General features: G+C 35.2%; 1 protein-coding gene across 1 annotated transcript; it reads right to left on the minus strand.

Annotated features, from left to right (window-relative positions):
• Window positions 1-24,239: 24,239 nt before the first annotated feature.
• Window positions 24,240-26,251, minus strand: LOC108482634 (uncharacterized). Its single transcript, XM_053020252.1, is given in 3 exon segments — window positions 24,240-24,730; window positions 25,484-25,589; window positions 25,994-26,251. Coding segments are annotated over 3 exon segments (231 nt in total). The 5' UTR covers window positions 26,104-26,251; the 3' UTR covers window positions 24,240-24,715.
• Between the last annotated feature and the right edge of the window lie 254 nt (window positions 26,252-26,505).

Consider the following 26,505-nt stretch of genomic DNA (forward strand, 5'->3'; position numbering starts at 1 on the left):
AGGTTAATTACTTATATTTGCAGCATTTTTGAGGTCTAGAGAAGAGGTATCAATAATCAATTTTAAAATTGATACCTCTATGTTTTGAAACCTGCAGGAAGCCAGAATAGAGATTTGGTATCGATACCTTAGCCTAAGTATTGATACTCGTGGTGTAATTATCGATACCTTGCAAAAGGTACCGATATTTTGAAATTTGGTGAGAAACAGTATGGTAGTTTGGTATCGATTTTTCAGGTGGTATCGATACAACTTAAAAGAAATATCGATACTATAAAGGCGGTATCGATACCTACATAACACTTTTGGAAAAATTTACTAAGTGGTCCCAATGCTCGAGATATTGACATTTTATGTTTGTTGTTTGCTAGTATGATTAACTTAACACAGATGCAAATAACAAACTGATGGATGCTTTGTTGGAGTGAGCCTGTACTTGTTGGATATGACATGAGATGGTAGTGTGGCATCCTGATATTTGGGCTTGGGGACCAGGCCAGGTATGGGCTGTTACAGTTAAATCATACACCATTTGTCACATATTAAGCTTTATATACAATTCAGCCTTTTCCACAAACATCAAGCATACCATTTAATAGGAAAATGATCATTTCCATATCACTTTATCCATATTTACATGCCTCAACTTTGACGACCAAAAAAAAACATATTACTACCAATTCGGTAATAGTGTGAGCTTCGTGATGATATGACTCGGTAAGTGTAACACCCCTTACCCGTATCCAAGGTTGAAACAGAGTACGAGGCATTTCCAGACTTAACAATACACATAGACAAAAACCAGGCCATAAAATTTCATTTAATTCAAAACTTTTCGAACACATGCATAACAAACAAAGCTAACTATATCATAATATCAAAACATAGGACATGGCACGATTAATTAAACTTATAAACCATAATGGATAAGGACTACATCTCATGATCATATACGATAACTCAATGCGGTCGATCACGTATGGTCAAAATCATAATAAAAATACATATCACAAACCAACTTCCTATACATGCCACTCACTTGATATTTCTAATATTTGAATTAATTCTCCCAAAATGATAGTTTGATAGTGTGATTTTGCCTCCGACGATCTCCAACCCCGAGCCGACCTGCCAATACTAAAGACATGGAGAGGATGGGTAAGCTTTACACTTAGTAAGTTCATATGAAAATAATAAGCAATTACTACCCGCTTTTCAAGATAAAACACTATAATTGTATAATTACACATGTTCAGGTTAAGTTGTGTTATCGAGTTACAGTTACTAAATCATTCATATCTGAAGCTAAAAAATGCCAAATTTAGTTTCGTTAATTTTACTTGAACCTATATTCATATATCCTTCTCCCATAAAATTTCCATAATTTTTGGTTTAGCCAATTAGTACAGTTTATTCATTAAAGTTTCCCCTATTTTAGGGTATGACTACTCTGACCCCTGTGCACTACGAACCAAATTTCTCCCAGTACATAACTTCAATCACCATTAAATTTGTTTCCCTTAAAAATAGACTCAATAAGGAATCCATGAATGTAAGGTATAACTCTTAATAATTTTTTTACAATTTATGGTGAATTTCTAAATTCAGAACAGGGGATCTCGAATTTATTCTGACACTGTCTCACAAAAATTATAATATCACATAATATATAACTCTTTTGCTCCCCCTGTTTCTTTTATATGAAAATAGACTCATTAATCTTTAATTCCATAATTTTTTTGAAATTTAATTCAACTTACACAATTTTGGGTAAATTTTTAAATCCATGCACTGCTGCTGTTCAACACTGTTTTACTACTAAAGTTCACTTTTACACAATTCCCTTAATCCATTCCATTTTACCGAGGTTCGCTCAAATATCGAGCATATTGCTCATAAATTCAAATAAACATATACTTGCACTTGTTAATCACATAATCACTTTCACATGTATTTTCATTTAATCGATTTCCCGTTGAACTCATTGAAATAATAACAGATACACAATTGCCTGCACATTTTCCCATTTCCACACTTGTAGCCGAAGCTATCTGGTACGCATAGTAATCTGCACTTAGTACTACACATGCGACCAATAATCTGGTACACGTAGTAGCCTACACTTAGTACTACACACGTGATCACAGTTTTTGGGTGTGCATAGTAGCCTGCACTTAGTACTACACATGCGACCAATAATATGATACACGTAGTAGCCTGCACTTAGTACTACACACGTGACCTCACAATAGTTCATTTGTATCGTTTCTATTCCGAAGGTTCAACCGGGAAATTCCTCACTTTTCAACATTTTACTAAATTGTCCGTAATCAATTTAAATTCATAACTTACATCGAATAACCATTTGATAGGCAGCCACATTTTATATGATATCAAAATCTAATAACATAAAAAGAATCGATAGATTATTTATGTACGAACTTACTCGAAGTGTCGATCTCACTATCCATAGTACCAATTGTCCATTCATAGTATAATAAGGCACAACTCAAATATCAAATCAGCTTTTAAGAATTTACATAACATATATCACATATTTCATATATCACTTGTCATGTATCATCATTTTCTTGCATTTCATGTAACCATCTTTCATGTCATATTTCCACATCATAAACACCATTCCATCAACTTTTCCAATATATTAAATCATACAATATATGCAATAATAGTAAGAAATATAATTCAAACATAACATTGCATTATTATTATCATACGAACTTACCTCGATCCAGAAACGGCAATTTACCATTTTAGTCCAAAACCTTGTATTTTCCCGATTTAAGCCCGAATCTCAATTTCCTTCATCTATAATATCACATTTAGCCTAATAATTAGTCACACTATTCATACGGGTCCAAAAATCATATTTTTACAAATTTTCATTTTGACCCCTAAACTTTTGCATATTTGCACTTTTTTCCCAAGGTTCGGAAATTAAACTTCATCCTATTTTCTTATGTTTTATGACATGGTGATCATTTTTCCCTTCTATGGCAACATCAAATTCTCACTCTAACATGTACTTATAACTATTAGGTATTTTTACCAATTAAGCCCTTTTACTCGTTTTCACTTAAAACCGAGTAGCACAAGTTGCCTAACATAATTTAAAACCTCATATTCTATCATAAAACACCAAAATACACAAATTTTACCTATGGGTATTTTTCCAATTATGAACCCTAGGTTGAATTATTGCTAGCATAAGATAAATCAAGTTACCGGGACTCCAAAAACGTAAAAATCATTAAAAACGAGGCTAGAACGGACATACAATCGAGCTTGGAAGCTTGGAAACCCTATCCATGGAGTCTCCCTTGGTATACACGTCCATGGGGAAGAAGATGAACAAAATTGGCTTTTAATTTTGTATTTTAATTCATTTTACCCTTAAATGACCAAAATGCCCTTTTTACTAAACTTTCCAAAAATTCCATCCATGTCCAATTTTTGTCCCTAAACTTAGAAATTGGTCAAATTGCTATTTAAGACCTCCTAATTAATATTTCAAAGCAATTTCATACTATAAACTTCTAGAATGTAAGTTTTGCAACTTATTCAATTTAGTCCCTAACTTCAAATTAAGTACTTTATGCATAGAATTTCTTCACGAAATTTTCACACAATAATGCAATCATATCATAGACCTCAAAATAATCATAAAATAATTATTTCTATCTTGGATTTGTGGTCATGAAACCACTATTCTGATTAGGCCCTAATTCGAGATATTACAGTAAGTTTCGCAAGGCGACAATCTACAAGAAGAGAAAATAATGGAGGTAAGCATATAGAATACTTAGTAAGTTCATATGTGTATTATACAAGACTTAACTTATTCTTTTACCTAAACAATTTAAACTACCTTAATTTGGCATAACTTTGCCTAGACATGGAAATCAAAACACCAACAATGTGAGCATTGAATTATATTCAAAATCATTTAATACCACAAGCGCTAACATGCCAATTCATGTCACTTTTATGTAACTTATCTCAAAAGTACATTTAATCAACCATCATAAGATATTAATAAGTATATATAATTCAAATCAATCATTGATACTATCTCCAATTATAAAAATTTATATAATTTACAAATCAATCCATTCAATGGCTTTTCAATTTGGATATCTAGTTTCATGTCATCACATTTCAAATTCTCAATTTCATTTAACCTATTTCACCCAATGTTCCTGTAACACCCCCATACCTGTATCCTACGCTGGGATGGAGTACAACGCGTTATCTAACTTAAACTCGTGCTTACGACCAATTCCGAGTCTCCAAGACTTGGACAAATTTAAAACTTTCTCAAGATTATCAACACGTCCTTAATATGGGCCTACGAGGCCTAAAACACACATCTGAAATCATTCGAAAACAACTCAGGCTCTTTAGTCAACTTTAGAAAAATGACATTTGACATAGGGGTACACGCCCTTGTGGGAGGGGCAACACGCCCGTGTGACCAATTTGACATGGTCATGCTGTTGGCCCGTGTGGCTCACACGGCCTAGGGACACGCCCGTGTCTACCACCCGTGTGGAATTAATTCATACCTATAGGGGTTTTCACACGGCCTGGCACACGCCCGTGTCCCTGGCCTGTGTCCTTCACACAGCCATGACACACTCGTGTTCTAGCCTGTGTGCAAAAACCTGGACATTCTGTTTTTGACGTCAGCATTTTTTAAGGGTCACACGGCCAAGGCACACGTCCGTGTGCTAGGCCGTACCCTTCATACGGCCGTGTCTCTGCTCGTGTGTTTACTATCATGCATACTAACTTACAAAATTTACGTGCAGGGGACACACGACCGGACAACACGCCCATGAGGCTAGCCATATGTCACACACAGCCTAGACACACGCCTGTGTGTCTACCTGTGTGGACAAAATAAGGTTATTTACCAAGCGTCTTTGCCAAACTTACTTACATAACCTGCATAAGATCATTCTTTACCAATTCAAGGGCACATCATATGGTCAAATCAACCACAATAAACAACATTTCAATTGTGCAAATTTACTCATCCATAAAAAGTAACATCTACTATACAATATCAAAATGAATATTGACCATTAACCATGGCCTTATACAAAATGAAAGGATTAACCCAAGCCACACATTTGGCTAATTTCTCAAGGACATAAAATAATAAAGTCTAAGCCATATACATGCCATACTTAAAAATAAGAAGTCTAACTATGCCGAGTGCTTTGGATGATAGTGTGATCGTAGCCTCCAACATCCGTTGAATCCTCCAGCTATTTAAGCGTCACTATAAGAAAATGGGAAAAGAAAGGGAGTAAGCGTAAAGCTTAGTAAGTTGCACATTAATAAATATACGACAACAATTTTACCATTCTTCAACATGCTCATCACACAAAAATGGGAATAAGCACAACTTACTCATCACTACCCATATAAATCTCATAGCATATATCGAGCTCATATCTCATGCATATCAATTAAGTACCTGTACCACTCACAATACAGTTATACCTTACTCGTTAGCTTAAACTGCATCTCTCACTGTTGAACCATTCGGAACTTTACCGGATATTCGACAAGCCTCAAACATGGGTTAGGGTACTGATGCCATATCCCATATATGGTCTTACACTGGCTATCATCTCGAGGCCGATGCATGTCACAGACATGTCTTACATGTAACACCCCGTACCCGAGTCCGTTACCGGAATCGAACACAAGGTGCACACAGACTTAACTTAATTGTTTTCACAGTCCATAAAAAAAAATTTCCAGACTAGCTGGTTACTGCGTCACTGTCGCCTTAAAAATCATATCTTGAGTTTTAAAGCTTGAAAATCAGTTTCGTAATTTTTCCCTGAAACTAGACTCATAAGTACATCAACATATTTTTTTCTAGAATTTTTGGTCGGGCCAATTAGTACAGTTTATTAGTTAAAGTCTCCCCTAATCCAGGGTTTGACTACTCTGACCTTCACGCATTACGAATTGGATATCTCCTTGTACAGGGCTTCAATACTGATACCGTTTGTTTCTATAGAAACTAGACTCAGAGAGGAATCTATACATATATGGTATGACTCCTAATTATCTCTGGTTAATTTACAATGAATTTCCAAATTCGGAACAGGGGATCCAGAAACCGTTCTGGCCCTGTTTCACGAGAACTTAAATATCTCTTAACATATAACTCATATGACCGTTTCGTTTCTTCCATATGAAAGTAGATTCATCAAGGTTAATTTGCATAATTTATTCACTATTTAATACCATTCCTACTATTTTTAGTGATTCTTCACATCCACATCACTGCTGCTGTCAGCGTCTGCCTTTAAGGTAGGCTTTACCTATTTCATGATTTCCATGATTCAATTGGCCCTTTTTGCATACATAGCACAAAGTGTGATCATGATTAACCATTCCAATGGCTAATCGTTTCAAAACCATTCCATACCTCATAATGATCAACATACAAACGATTATAGTACTATGCTAAAACGATATAAGCCATTTTCGCATGGCTATCCAAGTTTACACAAAACCGAAAGGTACATGACCTACAACAAAAGGGTAGTCCTATACATGCCATTTCAAAGTTCAACCAAAATTGTACCAAAATGGGGGCTTTGATAGTGTGGATGACTTCGACTTGATGATCCCGAATCCGCTAGCTAACGAGCAAAATCTATAAAACAAAGAGCCAAAGCAACGGGTAAGCATTTTAATGCTTAGTAAGTCTCAAGTAATGAAATCAGCTTTGACTAAAGTATTACATTTACATAACTAAATGAATCGCTTTATTAATACACATTCTCATAATCATACTTACTTTACATTACCGACCCTTATGTTCATACACAAAGGAACAACTTAGCTAAAGGCCGGTAGCTCGTTTATCAACCGAGCGAATACTTACTTGTAAGGACTCAACTAATTCAAGCACATACTGAACATACCTCATTGCTGGAATTTTCACAAGGGTATAAACTGAAATTTTACAGCAAGATTGCTCATTTCGAGTCACGTACCTTCGGATTTAATGGATATAACCACAAGCACAATTGCCTTGGTCTTAACCCGGATTTAGTAACTTGCACAATTGCCTTCGGTCTTAACCCGGATATAACAACTTCATACGAATGCCTTCGGTCTTAGCCCGGATATAATCACTAGCATAAATGCCTTGGGACTTAGCCTGTATCATTCAAATGCTCATGTACACATATATCAATAATCACGACACATCCATATTTCATTTTCGTTACTAAGGCTCAAACACAAAATATTTATCAAACCTTTACAATTTCGCTCAATAGCCACACACAAGGAGCATGATTTCAATATAATTCAAGTAGGGTTATTACTCAAGACTTACCTCGGATGTTGTCGAACCATTTCGACGGCTATTCGATCACTTTTTCCTTTCCTTATCCAACTGTGGTCCTCTAAGCTCTTGAGCTAATTCACACAAATTTAACTTATTAAAATCTCATTATGATAGCTTATGGCGAATATGACAAGGAGTTTAAATGGTCATATGGCCATCCTTTAGCTCAAATACACAACGGTCATGCACATTTTTAATCACAACAAGCAATTCAATACAATTCATTCAAACATCAAAGTGAAGCTCAAGGTACTTAGCCCTTATATACATTAGACATTAGAGTCACATGTGCACGAAATCACGAATCGAATTCAACACATTAGTTAGTACTCTCCTTAGCAATTTTCCAAGCCAAGAATAGGCATCAATATGCTTGCCTCTAACCGAATGCATGCACACCAACTCCCCTTATGTGGCCGAATATGCATGTCCATGTTGAGGCCAATTATACACTTAATACCACACAAAAAAACAGCATACATTTTACTAACTAACGATTACATATTGTAGCTCAATACACATCTCTCATTTACTTCATAACCAAACATCATCACAAGCAAATATACACCTTGAAATAGTATATATGTCATACCAATACATCATGTGCAAACCTATATTCATGTAGGTGCAAGGGTCAATCTCAAGTTGCTTATATCCAAATATAAACACATATCCAAAGCTCAAATCTTACCTACCATGCAACATGCATGAAACATACTTATGGATATACCATGGCCGAATACACCACAACACCATACCGTTTCAATTTGGTCATGGTTAACAAAGAACTTAGCATCTCATTCAAAATGCTAAAAGAAAATCTAAGAGTCCTCAATCCCCATCGCATGTATCATTATCAAGCTTGATATTTAGCATGCAATGGCATTAACACCACATCCACTTTGGCGAATATCATTCCCATGACATAGCAAAGATTTGAACCATGGGCTAATAAGAACATCAAGCTAGCAACTAAAAACATGCATGAATCTCATGGCACAACCTCAAACATACCTTAATCTTGATGCAAGTATAGCCAAATCTCTTCCTAATCCCCTTCCAAACCAAACATGAAGCAAAAATTCCTTCCTTCCTCTTTAGTATTTTCGGTCAAGAGAGAATGAAATGGATGAACAATTTTTTTCTTTTCTTTTCTTCAATACACGGCAATGGGGAGGGGAGAAGCCTTCACACACAATTTTTTTCATTTTTTTATTACCCATACCCCTTAGTTTAATGTTTCTCCCTAATGCACCAACAAAACATGTCTATGACATGTTTTGCCCATCCTCCCTTGTCATGGCCGGCCACCTCTTATAAAAAGAGGGATATTTGACATGCAAGGCCATTGTTTTGCATGCATGCTTTAATTAGTCATCACACATTTCCCCATCATACTTTCAAAGTTTTCTACTAGGTCCTTTCTAGTCGAATTCACATTTATAACTCTAAATCAAACATCAAAAATGCCACACACGAATTAACACATATCATAAGCATCAAAATGAACATTAAATTATTTTTATGCCTCGGTTTTGTGGTCCCGAAACCGTGTGTCTCACACGGTGTGTCTCACACGGTGTGTCTCACACGGTCCCGAAACCGTGTCTAACACATATCATAAGCCGTGTGTCTCACACGGTGTGGTCACACGCCCGTCTGACAAGCCGTGTAGACTCAAATGAACCTTATAATTCAAATTTACCAACCCTAAAAACCTTAAATATCAAGCAATTTAAGATTCAATCTTTTACCAATCCAAAATATGATAAAAAAAAACATACTTAATACTCATTAAAATCATCATACAATAATTTAGCACATATATTCAATATTCATTAACAAAACAACTTCAAAATTTGCATTTAAGTACCATTCAAAGCAATTCATAGTGGACTATATTATAGCACTCACATTACATTTATTAACTATCTATTAACATTCTTCACTAATATCAAAACAACCTAGGTACATGCCATTCTTTAAGATAAGAAACTTCACCAAGTATTTGAGCTCGGGAGTTGGCTCAGATGCTGAGACGTTAGTTACTTTGTACCTAACTTGTACACAGAAACAAACCGTACGCTAAGTATACACTCAGTGGTATTTCTATAAACTAATGCTTAAAACAATAATAAGTTATGCATATGAATTGTAACTTAAAACTTTTTACTTTCATAATCTTAATAGCTTAATCTCTTGCCTTCATCTTATAGCTCTTAAAATGTAGTTAAGCAATTCTTTATTTATTTCATATCATTCGATACCTTACATCAATCGTATAACAATCACAGTCACATAATCAATAACAATCAGTCTTCAGTACTTTCATTTACCCCTATTAACATAATTCGGACTTCGACGGACATACGGATCTAACCCACACATTGGGATATCATACAGTGTTTCATCGGCTGAAGCCGGAATACACCGTAAGGGTAATGATTCTGATGAATATCAGTGCAGAGTACGCCTTGAACAAATCTATAATAGTAATGATGAGTGGACACATATAGTGTGTGATGACCTATAGTGACCCTAGTCGGAAGCGGTTTGGGACCGCTAAACCGAATCACCAAATTATTTGAATGTGATATTTATGGTCTAAAATATGTGAATATGAATGTGCGAAAATTTTAAGCTTCGATTTAGTAAATTGCATGTGAATTTAGTCAAAAGGACTTGTGTGACACTTTTGAAATGTGATAGGCTAATCTACAAGGATCTAATAGTGCATGTAATCAAAAGGAGGACTTGCATGTCAATTTCCCCCTAATATGTAGTGGCGGCCATGAGCATGGGTGGACAAAGTGTTATAGCTAAAAAACATGTCATAGACATGTTGGCTTAATGCATTATGTAAGGAAAAAATAAAATAATGAGCATGGTAATTAAACAATGGAAAGGGAGAGCATGCTTTAATGGTGTGTATATGTGTATTAGCCAAGTTTTTAACTTGAAACAAATGGTGTTTAGTCAATACAAGTGACCATACTTGTAGAGTGTATTAAGTGTTGCAATCGGCCTTAGCATAGATATGTATGTTCGGCCACATAAATGAGTACATGAGCTGATGGGTATGTTCGGCCATAGGTAGCCTATTGATGGCTTTAGCTTAACTTAGAAAATTCGGCTAAGGGGAAATATTAGCTAGTATGTTGAATTCGATTCGTGATTTCGTACATATGTGACTCTAATGTCTAATGTATTTATGGGCTAAGTACCTTGAGCTTCTCTTTTGATGTTCGAATGAATTGTATTAAATTGCTTGATGTGATTAAAAATGTGTATGATCATTGTGTATTTGAGCTAAAAGGTGGCCATATGACCTATCAAACTCCTTGTCATATTCGGCCATAAGCTAGCAAAATGAGACTTTAATAAGTTAAATTTGTTTGAATTAGCTCAAGAGCTTAGGGGACCACAGTTGGATAAGGGAAAGGAAAAAATGATCGAATAGCCGTTGAAGCCATTCGACAACATCCGAGGTAAGTTCTTGAGTAATAGAGCTTAAATTATGATTTGATTAGAACATGTTTTAAGCAAATCAAAATCATGCTCTTTGTGTGTGGCTATTGAGCCGAAATTGCAAGTGTGAAAAGCGCCTTGTGTTTGAGTTTTGCTAATGAAAATGAAATACGAATGTGTCATGATTTATTGATAAATGTGCATGGTTATTCGAATGATGTCCGGGCTAAGTCCCGAAGGCTTTGTGCTAAGTGATTATATCCGGACTAAGATCCGAAGGCATTTGTACGAGCTACTAAATCCGGGTTAAGTCCCAAAGGCATTTATGCAAGTTACTAAATCCGGGTTAAGTCCCGAAGGCATTTGTGCAAGTTACTATAACCGGGCTATGTCCCGAAGGCATTTGAACGAGTAGCTATATCCGGTTAAACTCCGAAGGTACGTGATTCGGGAATGAATGAACTTGCTGTAAAAATTTCAGTTAATACGCTTGTGAAATCCCGACAATGAGGTATGTTTCGTATGTGATTTGAGTTAGTTGAGCCCTTACAAATAAGTATCCGCTCAGTTGATAAATGAGCTACCGGCCTTTGGCTAAGTTGATATTTGTGTATGAATATAAGGGTTGGTAATGTGAAGTAAGTCTGATATTGAGAATTTGTGCATATGAAATTATCTGTTTAGCTACATGAATGCTATACCTTGGTTGTGTCTAAATTCATGACTCAAACTTACTAAGCATAAAATGCTTACTCCGTTTCTTTGATTCTCTATTTTATAGATTTTGGTTCTTCAGCTATCGGACTCGGGATTTTGAAGTCGAAGTCACCCACACTATCAAAGCTCCTTTCGATATATTTTTGGTTGGACTTTGAAATGGCATGTATAGGACTACCCTTTTGTTGTAGGTCATGTACCTTTCGGTTTTGTGTAAATTTGGATAGCCATGTGAAAATGGCTTAAGTATACTTTAGGCGCAGTATTATAATCATTGTATGTTGTTCATTAAGAGGTATGGAATGTTTGGAAATGATTAGCCATGGGGATGGTTAATCATGATCATATTTTGTGCTATTTATGTTAAAGGGCTAGTTGAATCATGGAAACTATGAAATAGGTAAAGCCTACCTTAAAGACAGATGCTGACAGCTACAGTGACATGGATGTGAAAAATCACTAAAAATAGTAGGAATGGAATTAAATAGTGAATAAATTATGTAAACGAACCTTGACGAGTCTATTTTCATAAGAAAGTAACGAAACGATCATATGAACAGTATGTTAAGAGATATTTAAGTTTTCGTGAGACAGGGCCAGAACAGCTTCTGGAGTCCCTGTTTCGACTTTGGAAATTCTTTATAAATTGACCAGAGATAATTAGAAGTCATGCCATATATGTACAGATTCCTTTTTTATTCTAGTTTCTGTAGAAATAAACGGTATCAGTATTGAATCCCTGTACAGAGAGATATCCAAGTCTTAATGCGCAAAGGTCAGTGTAGTTAATCCCTGTAACATGGGGGACTTTAACTAATAAACTGTACTAATTGGCCCAACCAAAAATTCTAGAAAAAAATTTTAGATGCATATATTAGTCTAGTTTCAGGGAAAAATCACGAAACTAATTTTCGAGTTGTGGAACTCAAGATATGATTTTTAAGGTGACAAGACACGCTTAGCCTACTGTCTGAAATTTTTTAAAATAAACTGCAAGTAAGTGGATTAAGCCGTTAACCCTCGTGTCCGACTCAAATGACGGTCTCGAGTGCACGGGTGTTACGATTTTATTGGTATCGAGCTACGGTTTAGTCGATTCTAGGACTACCGTAATACGTGTGGGTCTAGCTATACATGCCATTTTGTGATTATTTGATAGTGTGGTGATTTCGACATTTGCAAATGTGTTTATTTATAGTAATGGATCCCGATCTGATCGAGCGATAGTGATGATCTTGAGAGTGTAGCGCCGCCTCGTGCAAGGGACGGTACGGCGGACTCTCAACCTATTGCTAGCAATCCGAATGATGAGGCTAGGCAAGCTTTCTATAGCGTGATGAATGATTGGTTCAACCAATACATTCGAACTAATACTGTTGTTCCACAACCTCCATTCCCGACAAACACAACCCCAAGACCTACAATACCTCCCAGAATCGACCAAATAAGGTCAAATAAGCCTCCAGCTGATGAGAATCCGAAAACACGGGCTATCAATTTAAGGCTACGGATAGCGATGATGCCGAGCAAGTTGAATTTTGGTTGGACAACACTATCCGGGTACTCGATAAGCTATCTTGCACACCCGATGAGTGCCTAAAGTGTACTATCTCCTTGCTATGTGATTCTGCCTACTATTGGTGGAACACGTTGACTTCGTCGTGCCCGAGAGCAAGTAACTTGGGAGTTCTTTCAAACCGAGTTTGAAAGAAGTATATCACCGAGATTCATTGACCAAAATCAAGGAATTTCTTGAACTCAAACAAGGTTCCATGTCGGTTCTCGACTATGAACGAAAATTTGTGAGGCTTAGCCAAGACGCGACGAGAATGCATTTCCTCGAAGCCATAATGTGTAAACGTTTCGAGGATGGACTAAATGATGATATAAAGTCGTATGTTGGCATCTTGGAAATCCGAGAATTTGTGGTACTTGTTGAGCGAGCTTGCAAGGCCGAGGAGCTCAAGATGGAGAAAAGAAAAGCCGAGGTGGGAGCAAGGGAGTTTCAGAAGAGGTCTTGGGAAGCCCTTCCCACATCATCGAAGAAATTTAGAGATGGCTTGGGCGGTCTAGGACACTTCGGGCTTTTCTAGACGAGATCGCGATCGACCCCTGTGAGCACACGAGTCACTTCGATCGCCGGTGTTGGAAATGACCGTCGAGATGAGCGGAATGCCAGATTGTGGTAAATGGCATTCGGGGAGTTGTAGGTTCCATGACCGCTCCTGTTACAAGTGCGGGTCAACCGACCACTTTATCAAAGATTGCCCGAGATTGTCTGAACAGAATGTAAATCAGAGTGGGAAACCGGGTGCTACCACTGCTCGGGGTAGACCATCTAGGAATATGGGCAATGCTAGCGGCGGTCAGAGAGGATCTAGAGATGCTACCACCAGATCTGAGGCTCGTGCTCTTGCTAGGGCTTATGTCATACGCGCACGCGAGGATGCTTCCTCGCCAGATGTTATTATCGGTACTTTCACTCTCTTTGATACTAATGTGATTGCTTTGATTGACCCTGGTTTTACTCATTCTTATATATGCAAAACCTTAGCATCCAGTAAGACTTTACCTATTGAGTCTACTGAGTTCGTAATTCGAGTGTCAAATCCCTTGGGACGTTACGTGCTTGTTGACAAAGTGTGTAAGAAATGCCCCCTAGTAATTCGAGGTTCCTGTTTTCCGGCGGACTTGATGCTTTTGCCGTTCGATGAATTTGATGTTATTCTTGGTTTGGATTGGTTGACCGTGCATGATGCGGTTGTGAATTGCAAAAGCAAGGCTATTGATTTGAGGTGCGCGAATAACGAGATAATCCGAGTTGAGTCTACGGACTTAAAGGGGTTGCCACCGTAATATCGCAATGTTGGCCCGAAATATGTAAGAAAGGGTGCGAAGCATACCTTGCGTATGTACTTGATGACAAGGAATTGGAAAAGAAACCCGAATCTGCTTGGTGGTTTGTGAATACCGGATGTTTTTCCCAAGAATTACGGGTTTACCACTGCTCGAAGTAGAGTTTGGTATTGAGCTTGTACCGGACTACGCCAATTTCGATAGCTCCATATCATATGGCACCAACCGAGTTAAAAGAATTGAAAGCTCGGTTGCAAGAGTTGACGGATAGAGGTTTCGCCGACCAAGTTTCTCACCTTGGGGTGCACCAAGATTGTTTGTGAAAAGAAGGACGGAACCATGAGGTTGTGCATTGACTATCGTCACCGAATAAAGTGACGATAAAGAATAAATATCCGCTATCACGTATTGATGACTTATTTGATCAACTAAAGGGAGCCTCGGTGTTTTCAAAGATAGATTTGAGATCGTGGTATTACCGATTCATGAATTCGAGATTCGGATATACCCAAACCGCTTTCGAAAGAGATACGGCCACTACGAGTTCTTAGTGATGCCGCTTTGGGCTCACTAATGCCCTGCGGTATTTATGGATTTGATTAATCAGATCTTCGATGATTTGGACCGGTTCATAGTTGTGTTCATTCACGACATCTTGGTCTATTCAAGAGACGAGACCGAACATGCTGAGCACCTAAGATTAGTGTTGCAAATTTTACGGGATAAGCAGTTATATGCTAAGTTCAAGAAGTGTGAGTTCGGTTAAGAGAGGTTAGCTTCTTGGGTCACGTGGTATCCGTGATCGGGTATTCGAGTTGACCGAGCAAAATTTCAGCCATACTTAACTGGAAGCCTCAGAAATATTACGAGGTTCGAGCTTTTGGGACTTGCTTACATTACCGACGGTTTGTAAAAGGTTTCTCGATGATAGCCACGCCCATGATAAAGCTACTTCAAAAGATGTTAAGTTCGAATGGACGAAAAATGTCGAAAAGTTTTGATCAACTGAAAACTTATTTGACTAAGCTCAATTTTAGTGCGGCCGAATCGGGCAAAGAGTTTGTCATCTATACTTGACGCCTCCCTACTTGGGTTAGGTTGCGATTGATGCAAGAAGGTCAAGTTGTGGCCTATGCATCGAGACAATTAAAGCCACATGAGAAAAATTATCCGACCCATGATCTCGAATTAGCTGCCATCGTATTCGCCTTGAAAATATGGCGACATTACTTATTTGGTGAGAAGTGCCATGTATTTTCGGATCACAAAAGTCTCAAATATTTGATGACTCAAAGAGACTTGAATCTGCGACAAAGGCGTTAGCTTGAGTTATTGAAAGATTATGAGCTGGTCATTGATTATCACCCGGGAAAGGCTAATGTGGTTGCGGACTCCTTAAGCCGGAAATCACTGTTTGCTTTACGATCAATGAATGTACACTTGTCTGTTCTACCCGACAATCTGTTAGTGGCTGAATTAAAGGCCAAACCATTATTGATTCATCAAATTCGTGAAGCTCAGAAAGTCGATGATGAGTTGGTTGCAAAACGGGCTGAATGTGTTCCGAATGTGGAATCGAAGTTTCAAATTGATGATGACGATTGTTTGAGGTACAGAAATCGGTTGTGTGTTCCAAGAAATTCAGAACTCATTTCGATGATTCTGAACGAAGCTCATTGTAGCCGAATGTCAATTCACCCGGGGAGTACGAAAATGTACCACGACCTAAGACGTCAGTTTTGGTGGCATGGTATGAAACGAGACACTTCCGATTTTGTTTCGAAGTGTTTAATATGTCAGCAAGTGAAGGCGGAACATCAAGTGCCTACGGGTTTACTCCAACCGATCATGATACCTGAATGGAAATGGGATCGAGTAACGATGGATTTTGTATCTGGGTTGCCAGTGTCGGCAAGTAAGAAAGATGCGATTTGGGTCGTTGTTGATAGATTGACTAAGTCGGCTCACTTTATCCCCGTACGCACGGATTTTTCAATGGATAAATTAGCTGAATTGTATGTTTCTCAGATTGTGAGATTACACGGGGTACCTATTTCTATCGTGTCGGATAGAGATCCGAGATTCACCTCACGATTTTGGAAGAAATTGCAAGAAGCTTTGGGTACCAAGCTGCATTTTAGCACCGCTTTTCATCCACAAACAGATGGTCAATCCGAGCGGATAATTCAGATACTTGAGGATATGTTGAGATGTTGCATCCTCGAGTTTAGTGGTTCGTGGGAACGGTATTTACCTTTGATCGAATTCGCTTACAACAATAGTTTTCAGTCAAGTATTAAGATGGCACCTTACGAGGCTTTGTACGGTCAAAAATGCCGTACGCCATTGTTTTGGACCGAGCTCGGTGAGAGTAAAATTTTCGGAGTGGATTTGATTAAAGATGCTGAACAGAAAGTAAGAATAATTCGTGAAAGTCTGAAGGCATCGATCGATCGCCGTCGTCGATGCAGATTTAAAACGAAGAGATATTGAGTATCGTGGGAGACAAAGTGTTTTTAAGGTCTCACCTTGGAAAAGATACTCGATTTGGCCGTAAGGGCAAACCGAGTCCGAGGTTCATCGGGCCATATGAGATATCCGAACGAGTCGGTCCAGTTGCGTATAGATTGATTTTGCCCCCTGAACTTGAAAGGATTCACGACGTCTTTCATGTTTCGATGCTTCGACGTTATAGATCCAATCCGTCACACGTGATTAATCCATCAGAAGTTAAAATCTAATCCGACTTGAGCTATGAAGAAGAACCGATTCGTATCCTAGCTCGTGAAGTGAAAGAGCTGCGAAACAAAAAGGTTCCGTTAGTAAAAGTGTTATGGCTCAAACACGAATCGAAGAAGCTACTTGGGAACCCGAGAACTCTATGAGAGAGATACCCAAACCTATTTACGTAATATTTTCGGGACGAAAATTTCTTAAGTGGGGAGAGTTGTGACACCTATAGTGACCCTAGTCGAAAGCGGCTTGAGACCGCTAAACCGAGTCACCAAATTATTTGAATGTGATATTTATGGTCTAAAATATGTGAATATGAATGTGCGAAAATTTTAAGCTTCGATTTAGTAAATTGCATGTGAATTTAGTCAAAAGGACTTGTGTGACACTTTTGAAATGTGATAGGCTAATCTACAAGGATCTAATAGTGCATGTAATCAAAAGGGAGGACTTGCATGTCAATTTCCCCCCCTAATATGTAGTGGCCGGCCATGAGCATGGGTGGACAAAGTGTTATGGCTAAAAAAAACATGTCATAGACATGTTGGCTTAATGCATTATGTAAGGAAAAAATAAAATAATGAGCATGGTAATTAAACAATGGAAAGGGAGAGCATGCTTTAATGGTGTGTATATGTGTATTAGCCAAGTTTTTAACTTGAAACAAATGGTGTTTAGTCAATACAAGTGACCATACTTGTAGAGTGTATTAAGTGTTGCAATCGGCCTTAGCATAGATATGTATGTTCGGCCACATAAATGAGTACATGAGCTGATGGGTATGTTTGGCCATAGGTAGCCTATTGATGGCTTTAGCTTGACTTAGAAAATTCGGCTAAGGGGAAATATTAGCTAGTATGTTGAATTCGATTCGTGATTTCGTACATATGTGACTCTAATGTCTAATGTATATATGGGCTAAGTACCTTGAGCTTCTCTTTGATGTTCGAATGAATTGTATTAAATTGCTTGATGTGATTAAAATGTGTATGATCATTGTGTATTTGAGCTAAAAGGTGGCCATATGACCTATCAAACTCCTTGTCATATTCGCCATAAGCTAGCAAAATGAGACTTTAATAAGTTAAATTTGTTTGAATTAGCTCAAGAGCTTAGGGGACCACAGTTGGATAAGGGAAAGGAAAAAATGATCGAATAGCCGTTGGAGCCGTTCGACAACATCCGAGGTAAGTTCTTGAGTAATAGAGCTTAAATTATGATTTGATTAGATCATGTTTTAAGCAAATCAAAATCATGCTCTTTGTGTGTAGCTATTGAGCCGAAATTGCAAGTGTGAAAAGCGCCTTGTGTTTGAGTTTTGCTAATGAAAATGAAATACGAATGTGTCATGATTTATTGATAAATGTGCATGGTTATTCGAATGATGTCTGGGCTAAGTCCCGAAGGCTTTGTGCTAAGTGATTATATCCGGACTAAGATCCGAAGGCATTTGTGCGAGCTACTAAATCCGGGTTAAGTCCCGAAGGCATTTGTGCGAGTTACTAAATCCGGGTTAAGTCCCGAAGGCATTTGTGCGAGTTACTATAACCGGGCTATGTCCCGAAGGCATTTGAACGAGTAGCTATATTCGGTTAAACTCCGAAGGTACGTGATTCGGGAATGAATGAACTTGCTGTAAAAATTTCAGTTAATACGCTTGTGAAATCCCGACAATGAGGTATGTTTCGTATGTGATTTGAGTTAGTTGAGCCCTTACAAATAAGTATTCGCCGGTTGATAAATGAGCTACCGCCTTTAGCTAAGTTGATCTTTGTGTATGAATATAAGGGTTGGTAATGTGAAGTAAGTCGATATTGAGAATTTGTGCATATGAAATTATCTGTTTAGCTACATGAATGCTATACCTTGGTTGTGTCTAAATTCATGACTCAAACTTACTAAGCATAAAATGCTTACTCTGTTTCTTTGATTCTCTGTTTTATAGATTTTGGTTCTTCAGCTATCGGACTCGGGATTTTGAAGTCAAAGTCGCCCACACTATCAAAGCTCCTTTCGGTATATTTTTGGTTGGACTTTGAAATGGCATGTATAGGACTACCCTTTTGTTGTAGGTCATGTACCTTTCGGTTTTGTGTAAATTTGGATAGCCATGCGAAAATGGCTTAAGTATACTTTGGGCACGGTATTATAATCATTGTATGTTGTTCATTAAGAGGTATGGAAATGTTTGGAAATGATTAGCCATGGGGATGGTTAATCATGATCATATTTTGTGCTATTTATGTTAAAGGGCTAGTTGAATCATGGAAACTATGAAATAGGTAAAGCCTACCTTAAAGACAGATGCTGACAGCTACAGTGACGTGGATGTGAAAAATCACTAAAAATAGTAGGAATGGAATTATATAGTGAATAAATTATGTAAACGAACCTTGACAAGTATATTTTCATAGGAAAGTAACGAAACGATCATATAAACAGTATGTTAAGAGATATTTAAGTTTTCGTGAGACAGGACCAGAACGGCTTCTGGAGTCCCTGTTCCAACTTTGGAAATTCTTTATAAATTGACCAGAGATAATTAGAAGTCATGCCATATATGTACAGATTCCTTTTTGAGTCTAGTTTCTGTAGAAACAAACGGCATCAGTATTGAATCCCTGTACAGGGAGATATCCAAGTCGTAATGCGCAAAGGTCAGTGTAGACGATCCCTGTAACATGGGGAACTTTAACTAATAAACTGTACTAATTGGCCCGACCAAAAATTCTAGAAAAAAAATTTGTAGATGCATATATGAGTGTAGTTTCAGGGAAAAATCACGAAACTGATTTTCGATTGTGGAACTCAAGATATGATTTTTAAGGTGACAATGACACGGTTAGTGGGTCAGTCTGAAATTTTTTAAAATAAACTGCAAGTAAGTGGATTAAGCCCGTTAACCCTCGTGTCCGACTCGGTGACGGTCTCTGCACGGGTGTTACATAGTGTCTCATTGACACACAGTCGGAATATCCCTGAACACTTCTAATCTTATGGCATGCCAACTATATCCGGCTAGCCCGACACTGTTAATAGGGTATTTGAATCATTTTATTTTGATACAGAAACAGTAGCAATTTCCATCACATCATTTGTCATACATACTAACCTATTAAAACTAGGAATTACATTTATTAAATTATTAAGCATAGTTTATAGAAATACAAACTGTAATTCTCAAGTTTATTCGATAACCTCGTTCATTTTCTCTTTTTCCTTTTTCGATGACATTTCCGGTGCTACATTGGCTACATAAGAATTAAAATTTAAAATTATCAACGTATGTTATTTAATAACACACTCTTTTATTTCCATGTAACTTTTACATTATTTTCAATTTAGTCCTTCCACCATAACCATTCTTTTTCTTCAAAATAAATCCTATATTTTCATTCAATTATCACTTTAAACTATTCCAACTCTAATATTTTACAACATAAAACATTAATTATAGAATTCTCTCCATTCAATCCCTACTATTACAAAACTTATATCTCTCTTTACAATTTAATCCTTCTCCCACTTCTAACTTGAATTTCTATCAATTAAACCCATAAATTTTTTCCATTTATTCAACTTAATCAACAACTAAAAATTCAATAACTTTCTAAATTTCAACATAACTCAAAAAATACTTCTTCCCAGGATTCCATAGACACCAAAATTACAAGAAAAGGAATTAAATTGACTTACCAATCAAGCTTGAAACTCCAAAACCCTAAATTTTTCTTTTCTTTTTCTTTCCCCTTTTTTCTTCTTTCTTTCCCTGCTATTCGTGCATTTCTTTCTCTTTTTTTATTCTTTATGTTTTATTTCTTTTATTTAATCAATATATTATAATTATATAATGTAATATAATTTACTTTATACTATTATTTACTTATATAATAAGTAAATACATATATATACATACATTTGTACCAATTAAAATAATACATATGTATTTATATTTACCATACACTTGTCATCTTATGGTATAATTACTAATTTAGTCCCTTGACTTTTCTATAGTTTCTAATTAAACTTTCACACTTAATTCAATTTAATCCTTACACTAAATTAACCTTAATTCAAGCTAATTAATTTAACTAAAATCTAATTAATCTCAAATATTTCTAATAAATATTTACGAATCTAATATTCAAAATCGAAGATTTGAAAACTCACTTTTCCGATGACCTTAAAATTTGGGTCGTTACAATGTAATCATCAATTTTACACATTTATACCTCAGTATTATTACATAATAACCAACATTACACAATATTCCAATTCAGTCCACCATTAGCTAGTTATACCAAATTCCATGATATTTCAATTATATACAAATATTCATATATTAAATTAAAAGCAAGCATTCACATATAATACAAAGTGAAATAGTAAGTTTCATATTAACTTACCTTATCAAAACATAAAACAAGTTGATTTTTCAAGGACTAACCAACAATTTTAGTTTTTTCTCGGTTAACTCCATTTTGATCCTATTTTGATATAGCATTGTTTTATACAATCAATCAATACTTAACATTTTCATAATATGCCATGGAATGAATGAATCTATACAAACTCGTATTTTGATACCCCTAAAATTTTGTATTTTATTCAATTCAATCTCTAAACTCGAGATAAGCATAGCTTTCAATTTCTAGCTTCGGATTAAAAACCAATTTCACATACTTTCATTAAGGACCATATACTTTCTATTTCTAATATAATTTCATGACATGTTTTTCATTTATTAAATTTGGTCCCTAATGTAATAAAGTTAACAATTAAGATAAATTAACTTTACAATCTAGTCATTTTCATAATCTAAGCTTAAAATCTATTATGTCAAGCCTAATTCTTTAAGAAATCAACAATGACAACTTCCAAGAGCTTTAATAGTTTTACAAATTGGTACATGGGCTAGTTAAATCAAGTTCTCATAATCTTAAATTCATAAAAATCACAGGAAAGGACTTGAATTAACTTGCCAAATCATGGACGAATGATTCAACATTTTTCCTAGGTATTTCTTCTTCAAGTTACGGCAAGGAGAAGAAGATGAATAAATGGCTTTTCCATGATTTTCCACTAACTTAGTATATATAATTTAATTAAGATTTAATTAAGCTAAATTAATTAACAAAATCATGGTTTAGTTAACTTAAATTTATTTTAATTCAAGTTAGTGGATTTCATCAACATCATCCACTATCTAACATTTAAAAATTGTTTAATTACCATTTTATACCTACGGTTAATTATTACTTGGGTCTCTAAACCTTTTGTCAATTAAAAACCTTTAGCGATTGAACTTTTATAGTTTAGTCCCTAGGCCTTAATTAACTATTAATTTAAAAATTGTTGGACAAACCTTTAATATATTTTATATTATCTCCATAAATATTAATATTTAATATTTACGGGTTCAATTTATAAAATGAGATTTGAATCGCATTTTTGGTACCACTGAAAATCAAGTCGATACATGTTTTATAATTTAACCAATCGAAATTTATAATTGGTAGATTTTTTAAGTGATAAATTTTGATAAGTTGAATTTCAAATTATTTAAATAAGAAAAATAATGTTATTTCAATTCAAATAATAATTTAAATAATATTTTTAATTATTCTAAATATTTTTACTATCTCAATACACATTGTTTGCCTTTAGATGAATATCTTAATTTGCAAATAAAATATTTTAAAAGTGAAGCAGATATCTAAATATTATCCGCTGCCTTAAAAATATTTGAATCCTTAATATTTATTATCATAATTACAAATCAAATGCCCCTCAAATTTTTGAATATGTCATCATTTCCTTAAGTCCATCGCTATTGTCAAGTGTATGATCATTCTAAAGAAGATTGGTACAAAATAAAGAGAGTATGTGCACGATGATGGATGAAAGAAGCTTACTCTATACATTAAATAGAGATCCGAGTCAAATAAACATTTTGTCAATAACACTAAGGAAGTACAAAAATTGATGTATTTAAAATATTAAAAATGGGTAAACTACAATAGTAGTCACCCAAATATGAAAAGTTACAAAATGATAATCCAACTATTATTAAATTTCTTTTTGGTCACTCAATTTGCTCTCTCTCCCTCCCCCCCCCCTCTCTCTCTCTCTTTGCAATCTTGCTTTTCTTCGTGACATTGAGATTTAATTTTAAAAGAATGAGAAAATATGAAAATTATTATCGTATATTTTTTGGTGTTCCATTTTTTGTAAATTTTCAATAAAATTTACCTGATAAATAATTTTTTTAGCTTTTTAGATGAAAGGGTAATAAAAAAAGCAAAACTGCAAAAAAAAAAAGAAAAAGACCAAAGTACACAATATGTAAATGTTGAAGGTTAAATTTTTTAGAATCAAAACTAAACTAACACAATGTATACATGTTGAGGACTAAAGATGCAATTATGTCAATTTTAAAAGCTACCACTTTTAGCCAACTAATGACCAAAAATGAAAAAAATTTAGATTTTTGGTGACCATTTTGTAAATTTTCATAGTTAATAGATTTAAAAGAAATTTACTAATAGTTGAGTAACTACTAGTATAGTTCACTCATTAAAAATTATTTAGAAAATGATTCAGTTTTTCTTAAAATATTTTTAAAATACAATTTTATATCAAATTTTAAATGTGATTATTGAAGGCATACTTTATTTCAAGATACAATTTTTTATTATTTTTATAATTTCTAATAATTTTTATATTTTTATACTTTTCAGTATTTTTTCACAATTTTTTAAAATTATAATACATTCTAAAAAAATTATGAACTATATAATATTTTATAATTTTATTTATATATTTTTCTTTTGCAAATTTTAAAAGTTTTAAGTTTCTTTTATAGATAATGGTGTCATTGTGACAACTACATAAAATTCGTGTCAATTTATATTTGGTTGTATATCTTAACTATTTTATAATAACCAAATTATTGAACTGGAAATGTTGATAACTTTAAAACTGAAGTGGACAAAAAAAATTAAGATCAAAATGATTACATTTAAGCCATAAAATGTGAATACTCGAATAATGTTCATTTTACTTTTCAAATTATATTTTCTCGTAATCAGAAAAGAATAGAAGCGCAGTATCTGTACAGGAAATCAAGATTATTGTTTCAGTTTTATACATTACAATTGAAAGAAAAGCAGAAACATAAAATGCATTTGTAGTATTTATCACGATGAACTGGCAACATGAAAACCAGACAAGAATCTTATTGTATTTCTGCACAACAGAAAAGAATTAAGTTCACCCACCGTCCAAACGAAGTGGCGTCTCAGATAGGGAAAATTCTACCGTGAGCTTTTGTTAGAAATTTTGTTGCACTTTTTGGAGCTCATGGTAGAATCCCGAAGACTGTCATGCATAAAGATAGAATGGTTGATTTCTGATACAACATCTATCTCTAATAGCGTGAAGAAACCTTAGACATCACTAGAGAACAGAATTAACTTTACCAATAAATAGATGACCAGTTTTTGCTCAACAAAGGCTAACAAAGCTTCAACTTCAACCCATCTGCCACTGCAACAAAATCACCAACAAAAGGGTCAAATTTGTATACTGTTACAAATGATCCCCAAAGGAAAGGAAATGGAATTATTTACTAGGGCTGGATTGCATACACATGATGAACAAATCCTTAAATCTAACACTCACTTCTAAGTAAGAATAATATAGAAAGAAAACAGCAAACACTTGTATCTCACACCAAAGTCCAAATAACATATAGAGAAAAGAACATGATGCAATAGGTAAATGTATTATGAAGGTCCTTGTACCATGAGTTAGATTATATTTTGCCCTCTCTACTAAAAGAGTAAATAAATTAGTTCTTGTACATTAGATCAAAGAGTAAACTAGCCTGGTCCTTCTGTTAAAAATTTCATCCATTTCTAATGTTGTATATCATAATGAGGTACATGTGGCACGCCATGTGTAACTTTCTGATTAGTCTGACAGTAACACTAGTTTTTAACTGTAGAAATGGATAAAATTTTTAACAGAAATGACTAATTTACTTTTTGATCTAATGAACAGAGATTAATTTACTTTTTTTTTTAATAAAGAGAGTAAAATATAATTTAAATCTTAATAAAAGAGAAACCATAGTACTTTTACCTAAAACAATAAGATAGAGCAAAACTTTACCACACCCCCATTCCACTCTCTACCTTCATCATTTTATGAAGCAGAATTTATTTTAATTTTAATTACCATAAAAGATGAAAAACCATTATAGTTAAAAACAACATGAGCACATTAGTAAACAAAAACCTTCAAAGCAGGTTCGCCTTTATTAGAATTCGTGGATTGCTTTGCAGCAGCTTGTAGCTGTGCACGAGCAGCTCTTCCCGCAGCCGACTTTTCGAACTACTCTTGCCTGCAATTTTCATCAATGATTCAAATGTGTAAAAGTCAAAAGTAAATTAAGTGTTATAAAAGCAACCCAATTGCCAATACTCTGATCATGTTTCCTTCAATTTAACATCAAACTAGAAGAACAATCCAGGTTCTTTCAAACTTGTTATAACTAAAGAAGCCTTTCTCCTAAATTACAGACCAACATTTGAAATATCTAATCTTTAATCTCCATAACAAAGTTTGCAAACCCTTTCTCTATTCCGATTCAAATACGACTAAAAAATTTTCATCGATAAAAGGATCAATCTTAGATTGCGACGAACGCCTAGCAAGCGAAAAAGAAAAGAATGGAAAAAAATAAATAGTTATAAAAGCATAATGTTAGTTTCTTTGTCACATGCTAATAAGTATAACATAAAATACCTCCTCTGAGCAGCCTCGGCGGCTTTGGCACGAGCTTCGGCGGAGGCCAATCTATGTTGCTCCTTTCGCTGTTCTCGATTTCCGCCATCGAAGCAAGCAAAACAACCCATTTTTGTTTCTTTGTCCCCTTCCGGGTCTGATTTCCGTTGCCCCCTTTTTTTTAATAGATTGCAGTTCCGTTTACTTAGTTCGCCCCACCACACACCAATAGGTTAACGCCCCGTCATAAAGTAAATAACTCTCCGATATTTTTGAAAGCTTTTCCCATTAACTAGCTAGCGGAATTTCGTTTCTATCTATCAATTCCTCCAATAAAAAAAATTCAAAATAATTAAAAAAATCAATTAAAATATTCGTGGAAGATATAATCAATTGAAAATTAACAATGAATTGAACATTTAGAATATGTTTTATTGTTGAAGCTCTGATAGATAATTAGATGTTGATATGAAATGTGACGTGATAATTAAAAATATGATGTGTGACTATTGATGTATCATTGCAAAAATACT

Source organism: Gossypium arboreum, chromosome 1, assembly GCF_025698485.1.
Source record: "Gossypium arboreum isolate Shixiya-1 chromosome 1, ASM2569848v2, whole genome shotgun sequence".
Lineage (NCBI taxonomy): Eukaryota > Viridiplantae > Streptophyta > Magnoliopsida > Malvales > Malvaceae > Gossypium > Gossypium arboreum.